Source organism: Ptychodera flava, chromosome 2 (assembly GCF_041260155.1).
Source record: "Ptychodera flava strain L36383 chromosome 2, AS_Pfla_20210202, whole genome shotgun sequence".
NCBI lineage: Eukaryota > Metazoa > Hemichordata > Enteropneusta > Ptychoderidae > Ptychodera > Ptychodera flava.
In genome coordinates, this window is record NC_091929.1 from 46,048,881 (window position 1) to 46,058,022 (window position 9,142).

The 9,142-nt window shown below is 37.4% G+C and overlaps 1 protein-coding gene across 1 annotated transcript; it reads right to left on the reverse strand.

Annotated features, from left to right (window-relative positions):
• Positions 1-636: 636 nt before the first annotated feature.
• LOC139122462 (low affinity immunoglobulin epsilon Fc receptor-like) lies at positions 637-9,142 on the reverse strand. The gene is made up of 3 exons (XM_070687859.1): positions 8,697-9,142; positions 1,337-1,416; positions 637-820 (listed from the first exon to the last, which is right to left on the reverse strand). Exons 1-3 carry the CDS (start codon positions 9,074-9,076, stop codon positions 795-797), a joined length of 486 nt encoding a protein of 161 aa, XP_070543960.1. The 5' UTR covers positions 9,077-9,142; the 3' UTR covers positions 637-794.

Below are 9,142 nucleotides of genomic sequence, written 5' to 3' on the forward strand. Positions count from 1 at the left end.
GTATGGTACCAGTGATAATCTGTCAGTGTCAGGATAGTATGCAAAAGTGTTTGGCAAATCCTGTTGATTAATTACCAAAAGACTCATTTAATGACCTTTTGCAACTAGGATGGCGGCCTACATTTGTTTTATGTTTTCAGACACGATGGAACTCTTTCTTGGCCATTGAGCCCCATCTGTATCGCAGTATTTTTATCACAGACCTAATTACTGAAGAGGACACTATCCTCTCTAAGGACTTATAATTAAAGTACCCATTCATAAGTGGAGACTGTGTCATCAACGTTGAATTGTTTAATATTTAAATTGACAGGTAGACATCAACACGTCAATATCATGCATTTCTTCTTCTGATAGAGATTGCTTAATTTCTTCGGTTGTTACGCATCTTCAAAGAAACCATCGATAAGGAAATCATAATCTCTTTCAGATTATGAAAGTCAGATCAAACTACATTATCTGCTACTCTTGGTAACACCCATAAAAGATCTGTGACAAAATCAGGATGCATTTTGATCAGGGATCAAGATTTCGAAATATTGTCTAGTAGGATTCACTCTAAAATACGTGATTGTTATAGTTCCCGATTTAAGCATCAAGATTTCGAAATAAAGCCACGTGTGCCGAACGACTTGCTTGCTTGTTAACGATTTATTTCACTATATTTTGTCATACGTTGACGATAATGTTACAGTTAGCTACAATGAAATGACCAAAAAAAATATTATCGATACAACATCAGATAGTGCGATTATGTATCCTGTGTTCCATGTGTCAAAAGATCGGTTGAGTTTCTATGGCAGGGAATGACAAAAGGGATCTGAAACAAAGAAACAAAACAGGTGGAGATGAAAACACACGGAATATTTGTGTGCTTGACTTATAAAGTATATTAGAAATTGCAGCAACAAATAACTGTACATATTTAAGAAAGTCTTTCGTATCTGTAGAAAGATGCAAATAAGTTCGTCGCCTGAGGAGTCAGTGTGAGTTCGTATTCCCATCTATTTTTTAATTTATAATTTCTTAGATGCTTTGGTATTTGTTTACTTATATATGCTTGTTTTAACTAACATTCTAAACACAGATATGCAAACACAAGGCAGTTAGAAAATCAAAATCTTCTCTTCCATCAACGATTTTAAGATTTAATCTTACAAAGGCTTTTTATATATAATATGACATGATATCGATGTAATGCTCAAGCTTTAGGTTACAACAACTGTTGTCGAATGTGTTTGAAGCGAACATGATTTAAAGAATGCACTCTGTCTCAAGACATACTCTGTTGCTTACATTACATGACATACATTACACATAATTATTTTGTGCATACCTGGAATTTCACAGACAATGCCCTTTGGTCGGAGGTCACAGTATTCATCGTCCCACAGACCGCCGTGACCGAACCTGAACCTGTTGGGATTAATAGACACGGCGAAATCTTTGAAAGGGTGAGCTTTGCCACGGGGTATTATGAAAGACATGAAGTAAATCCGAAAATATAGACAAAGACAGACAGACAGACAGACAGACAGACCTGTCAGACAGACAGACAGACAGACAGGCAGGCCAGCAGAACAGAGAGAGAACCAGTGACAATAGGGTGTTTTATTATTATTATTATTGTACTTGGGCCTCAGCCCAAGTACATTTGTTTTCATTCCGTGGGGAAAAAACTATAAGGTATAACCATTTCTGGCTGAGACCAGGAGGGCAAAATGTCTTGGCTTCATCTTTCTTGGCATAATAAATGGCGTAATGATGTTAACTGAATGGAAGTGCTGCTCTCAGCCAGTCTTGAATAAGTGAGATGTGAATATTAATGCTTCTCTATCTGAGTTTTTGCCACAAAATCTTCTGAATATAATCAAAATGTGCATCGAAATGCAACAATTAATGCACCCTCCGTTTCCTAGGCGATGGCACGACCCTTGCTACACCCACTGGACGAGCCAAAGTGGGAGGGGTAATTTCGGTTTGGTCGAACAGGAGGGCTCGAGACCAGAATTTAACATTTAAACTTGAAACATGTTTAATCACTGACAAGATGTGGATTAGTGTTAATCAAAGAGAAAGTTTGAAAAGGAAAGGTTTTATATCCCGGACACAATGAAAAACATTACGACTGGAAACTGTACCCCCGGTTGAGAATAGTAATGCCCACAGCGATGGAGAACACTTATCCTTGAGCTGAGAAACCAGACCATCATTTCGAAATAGAGCTGCAGATTCGAGAAGCTCGTTAAAAATAGCTAGGTACACCCCATAAAGGGGTGGTTTCGAGTTTTGAGGGCAAATTTCGCCTCCTTCATATAGAAATCGTACGTTTGTTTTTCCAGGGAACACACCATTTGACACAAAATTTGCATGAAAAGGGGTCGCCAGTAAGCACGTGGTCAAATCTGGCATAAGAAACAATATGAAATGTTGGGTAAAGCCAGTCCAAAATAAACTGATTTGAACTTTTGTGTTTTGTAATTTATACCACTGCAGTAACATTACTTTTTTTGACAACATCACACAATGTAATACGTTTTGAAACTGAATACTCCGACGTATTCTGTGTCCCTTTGCTAAAAAATACGGTATGCCGATTACCATGTAAGGAGATGATGCGTCAAGACAGATTTGTAGTGCGTTTGGTCTTGGATGGTGCACGAAGTTTTGTCGAGGTAGCTTGTGTATTTATGTCCTAAATGAGAGATTAGGGTCGATCTAAAAGGCCGAAAAATGTTATGATACTCTAAGCGAGCTGAACTCCAACTGCGAATGGTTGGATAATTTGGAGGATGTCTAGAATGATCTCGTCTCATTAAAGATTATTTGGCGGTCAGTATTGAATTTCAACTGCGTCACAAGTTTGCGTCGACGGTCAACGAACGATATTTTAGAAATCTGGAGACATGGCACATCGCATTTTTATTTTAGTATTTATATTTTACAAAAGATGTAAGAAGCAATGATTTTGTCGAAAATTCTGAAAAAAATATAGGAAGATTTGATCGCGAACACATTTTCACTTGGGGGTCAACTAGCCTTGCGTCATGACGTATGACGATGCTGTGTGTTCCGCTACAGCTAACCGCCCCGCTCACCACAGCCCTGCAAAGACCCGTACGTTGGGTCGGTGACTTCAAATCCATTTTGGGACTTGACGTAAAAAGCCAAATTACTGCCGAAATTCAGCGTTCTTGGGCCCAAGTCGTATCCCAGCCTACCTCAGCTACTCGATCGCTTCCAAAAATGACAGTCTTTTATTCACTTCTCGTAAATAACCGTCGATGTCGGCAACTCTCTCGCTAGCCCTGCGTACGATGCTGTGTGTTAGCTGTAGCACATAGCATCGTACGCAGGGCTAGGGGTCAACATGGGGTCGCAGCCATGTTGCCTCAAAACTTATTTCTGTCTGCACTCAAAACTCAAAAATGTCGCATATGAACCTGAAAAATCGATGTAATTTTGTCAAACTTCGGCGAAATTTCAGCCTATAGACAAAATTTCATCTAGGTAAGGTAAATTTACTGAAATTTGATCGACAAATAATCCTGAGCTTGAACGTGACAGCTCGCCTTCTCCGGGAAGTCATGCATCCGGCCAGCTGCCCATATGGCCAGGTTTATGAGATTGTTTTCAAGCGACGGCGGCAGACCGTACGGGGCTCTGGATATGAACCTACCGCCGGTGTAGCTGTAATAACTGTTGCGTTGTTTTTAATCACCATGGACGAAGTCCGAGGGGACTTATAGGTTTGGTCGTGTCCGTGCGTCCGTCCGGTCCGTTCACGCCTACAGTACCCACCCCCATACAGATGCACGTCGATTTGTTTCACAATGCGATCGAATTTGGCCGTGTTAGAGGACTTTTTAGTTTACACCTCCATAGACTCCCATGTATAAGGCAGTTCTCCATAGACTCGCATGTATGATGCCAAGAAAAATAAAAATTTAGTTTCTCATCGTATTCATATTGCCTAAAGGATGCAGTGACACAGTTTTTTGTCCCCACGGATAAAGTCCAGGGGGCTTATAGATTGGGTCATATCCGTCCGTGAGTCCATCAGTGAGTCCATCGGTTCACGCAGATATCTCAGACATTTTGACAAAATATCATGTGACCTTGGTGACCTTTGACCTCAAATATACATTATTGTCCATAACTCAGTAACCACAAGTGCTATAAACCTTTCATATTTGGTATGATGGGACACCTTATGACGCCACATATTGTACCCCATTAATTATGCGCATATCTAATTATGAGCGAGCCAATAGAGCAAGAGGTCTGATTTTTGGTATATAGGGATAAGTTAACATATAATAATTTGTTTGACAAAACTTCACGTGACCTCAATGACCTTTGACCTCAAATATACATATTTGTCCACAACTCAGTAACCACAAGTGCTACACCCTCATCAGCCTCACCTTCATATTTGGTATGATAAGGACACCTTATGACACCATATATTGTACCTCATTAATTATGCGCATATCTTATTTTGAGCGAGCCAATAAAGCTAGAGGTCTGATTTTTGGTATATAGGAATAACTTAGCAATACAATTATTATGACAAAATGTGACGTGACCTCAATGACCTTTGACCTCAAATATATATATTTGTCCACAACTCAGTAACCACAAGTGCTACATCCTTCATATTTGGTATGATAAGACACCTTATGACACCACATATTGTACCTCATTAATTATGCGCATATCTAATTCTGAGCAAGCCAATAGAGCTGGATGTCCGATTTTTGGTATATAGGGATAACTATAGGGTAGAAATCTAAATATGCCCATCTAAATATTAGACATCTACCATCGAGAACAAAAGAAATTTGCTGTAATTTGAATATTTAAGGAGTTTAAGCAATTCACTATAAATAAAGAACCCCTGCCTCAAACTCCACAAAAGTTGCTAGACATATTTTGCCGTTGTCATGCCATTGCTTCGTTTAATAACCAGTTAATCAAATGCCTCATTGACAGGAGGAAATTCAAGACCATATTTGAATAGTAGTATATATTGTCCTCAAAATTACTCTATCACGGCCCAAGTACTCATTGCCTTCAGCAATACTGCCTTGTTATTATTATTATTATTTATTATTATTATTATTATTATTATTATTATTATTATTACAAGTTTAGGGGCTATAAGTATTATATAGAAATCTAATAACAGTTCATTGAAGCTGTGGGAATTCTGAAAAAGAGGTGTTCGAATGCAGGCCCATCGTGGCAGTCGTGGGCGCGCACAAAACAAGGCACAGCGACTGTGGAGAGTCTATGCCAGTGTATTTGCTGCAAATATACCTTCACGCATGCGCACTCGTTTGCCAGTGTAGTCTGCCAATATGAGCATGCGCAATTGAGTTTACCTGCGCGTGAATGTGTAGTCTGTACACTACGTCTCGTGTTATAATCTTGTCGTTGAGCTTTGCATGTTGACAGAAACTGGAATTACTGCAGAGAATACTTTTCAGGACATCACAAGTGAGTCCCTAAGGTAACAAGTGGGACGTTTAGGAAATCCTTTCAGAAAGTTCACGCCGCCTGTGGCCATTTTGTGGAGTATAAGCTTATACGTACCTGGAGCGACGGTATACAGTATTTCTACTGTACATATTGCCAGATAATATGCGATGGAATTTTGCGTTTCACGTCGTTCAATCATTCAGATGGAAATGCCAGCCTTCTCCAAACTTTGCAAAAATCAGGGTGACAGACTTTGGAATGCTAACTCTTGTATAAAAATGACGTATTTAATGAGAAGACCTTTGTATTCGAGCTCGGCAACAGTTTTCGATTGAGAACTCTCATCATGGCGGATTCACTGAAACAGTGAGTATTCAACAACTTTTTCCTATGTCCATGTAGCATTGTGCAAAAATATGCGAGTCCACAGGCCTTTGGCGAATCAATAAATGCGTTTTTCACCAAGCTGAAAGGTTGAAAGATGCGTCCGTCACTTTGGGACGAGCTAGATAAATGCAGTCAAACCCAGCTGGGCATAGAAATTTGCCATAGTACTACAGAGACGATGATATAGTACGACCGGCCGTGCGGCGGAACTTTGCAACAAAGTTTCCATATCTGAACTGACGTACTTGAATGACAGGCACAGCGTATGATGGCCAATAAAAATGCATTCTCGTTGCATTTTGATAATAATGTATCAATCACAATGACACGGAAATTATGCCTCCTCCCAACAGAAGGGCCATGGTCTATTTTTAGCCCTGCAACAGTATATCTCAGTGCTGAAAAGGCCATATTGTTGTCATGTTGTCATGGCGACTTTTAAAATTTGCATACAACTGTGAGAGTGAAACGGGTTGTTTATAGGTCACAAAACTTTTGAATCCCACTGTCGTCCATTACACCTGTTTCCTTGGGCATTAAAGGTGTGCAAGTATACACATCAAAAGACTAGAAAATTCACTTCATGGGCAGAACCTTGTAAAATAACCCTTTCTTGTCTGGTTAACGAAAAAAGATACCCCTGATCTAAAATATGCATGGGCTACCAGCCAGTGTCACCGGCTACCAACTTCAGAATATGGTTGCCCAAGTGGACTACCAGGGAAAAAAAGTTAATTTCGAGCCCTGGGCAATATTAAACATGAAACATTTAACTTGTAATATTTCCCCTTGTCTTGGCCTGCTGGGTTTAAAAAAAATGTTTAAAGGTATACAGGGACCATGTTCAAATTTAGCCATTGCTACCATGGAAAGGGGAGATCTAGCTAATCATCAGAATCATAGAGTTTATGGGGTCACGCCAGGTCACACAAAAAATAATGCACCACTACATGGCTATAATTTTACTTTAGTTAAACAATCAGAAATAATTTGTCTTCATTATTCTTCCTGGAATGAGGCAAAGAAATCAAAATAAATTATTATAAAATGAACATTATTATACGTCGTTAATTATAAATCCATAAAATAAATAAGTACCAGTGAATTATGTTTTAAATAAAACAAAAAAACTGTGCGCTACTGTTACTGCTTCTGATAAATAATGGTACATTGGGTGATAAGGGGAATTGGGTTCATAAAATTAATTTGAGATACAAGTAGAATTAATTTTAGCACATAAAATTAATTTGAAGGCATAAAATTAATTCGATGAATGCATAATAAGTTGGTACTATACTCTATAACACTTATTTGGGATGACTGCATGAAACAAAATTAAAAATGCTTGAAAACCTATTTCTGGTCTATATAAATTATTCAAATCACATAAAATTAATTCAAACACACTAAAATAAACGGAAAACAAATTTTGATAACAATGGCCCGCAATGTACATTATCTTAATTATTTTCCTAGAATGAAGGCAAAGAATTTACAATTATTATTATTGTTATTATTATAGAACAAACGTTAAAAGTTGTTACTTAGAAATCCATAAAATAAATAAAAAATAGTAAATTATGTTTTAACATAGACCCTTTCAAGGGTCTATTGTTTTATATGTTTTAAATAAAAAAGCTGTGGTTCCCAAATAGGTTATCATGGCAACATAATACAAAATGAACATTAAGTTCATGCTGTGATAAATACACTTAGGAGAGCATTTGCATAGTTATGGGATTACTTTTAATGGAATTTTAAAAAAATAAATTTTAAAACGCAAATAGGTTACTATGGAAACACAGGGCAGTAAAAATGATATCATATTTTGTCTTTCTAATCTAAAAATAACCCTTTGGTATAATATTTCTGTTGATTAATGGATTTTTACACTGGATATTTGGTCTTTCTAACCCAAAATATCCCTTTGATATAACACATTCTGTTGATTATTGGATTTTAGGTTGAATCTTTGAAAAACTGCTAATTTTTACTCCTGAATGGTTGCCATGGAAACATCTCACATTAAAATGAGTGTGATTTTTTTTGGTGTGCTAACCAGAAAAACCCTTATTATCAATTTTTTACATCAATCAATAGTTCTTTAATAGGAATTAGGGAAAAAAGTAACATTTTAAATCCTAAACTGGTTACCACGGGAACTCGAAACATTAAAATAAGTCTGGTGTTTTGTGTTGTCTGACCCAAACTCCCCCACTAGATAATTTTCATAACAATCAAAGTAACTTTTCATGGGATATTAGAAAAACTGAAATTTTCAGCCCCTAAAATGGTTACCATGGAAACATGGGGCAGTGAAATCGATATCATATTTGGTCTTTTCGACCCAAAATACCCTTATGGTGAAATTTTCAGGGAAATTGAACATATTATTATTATTATTATTATTATTCGTGTTATTATTTCTATATAATACTTATATTAATATTATTATTATTATATATTATTATTATTATTATTATTATTATTATTATTATTATTATTATTATTTAATACCATACACTTAAAAATGTATTATGATACCAGTATTTTAAAATAAATAAAAACACATGCATAAAACTATCATACCCGAATAGAGTTTCAGTCGATGAAAAGGAAAATTATGCTTTCTTGTTTAATTGTAAACACGCCGAATTTAAAACTCGGTTGGGATAGAAACGGCAACTGTGAATAAATGATCGCTTTGAGCGAGAATCGTCAGCGAAAATGGTTTACAATGCTTTGCTATAGTTTAGTCATTGAAAGTTTGGTAAGATAGTTTTCACTATAATTCTTTTGAATTTTAATGTCTGACGCATTCTTACCAAAGTTGTACACAATCTTGCCCATCTTGTGTGTTTTTCTTTGTATTGTTGTTTGGCTCGCCTGGTGCCCAGTTGCGGAAGTCAAAGGGGCACAATGCTCCTCCATCACTCCAGAAGTATTCACCCTCCGTCGCGCCGTCTCTAAGACCAATCCAGAACCCGTATTTGGGAATGCAAGAACTTGTATCCATACCATTGCTGGTGATGTGGCCTCTGATGGCATTATCGATAGCTAGAGTACGCAATGATGCAAGGCGACCTGGTGGTCCACCAGGCTGTATGGAAAGGGTGCTGCAAAACTCAGCCGCTTTCTGTTGGTATGGGGCGAACGGTAGTGTCTTGTTGACAGAAGACTTTATACACCATGCAATTGCAATCATCGTTTACGCACTCTTCCATCGTGAAATTGCCTGTGAAGAGCATAATTGAAAGCAGTGACATTACAA

What these genes read in the sequence shown, in the direction of transcription:
- LOC139122462 (XM_070687859.1), bottom strand. Translation starts at nt 9,076, where the DNA reads ATGATTGCAATTGCATGGTGTATAAAGTCTTCTGTCAACAAGACACTA. An exon ending in CAAGATTGTGTACAACTTTG is followed by an intron (nt 1,417 to 8,696) that starts GTAAGAATGCGT and finishes TAATCCCAACAG; the next exon opens with GTTCAGGTTCGGTCACGGCG. An exon ending in CATTGTCTGTGAAATTCCAG is followed by an intron (nt 821 to 1,336) that starts GTATGCACAAAA and finishes TCTTTGTTTCAG; the next exon opens with ATCCCTTTTGTCATTCCCTG.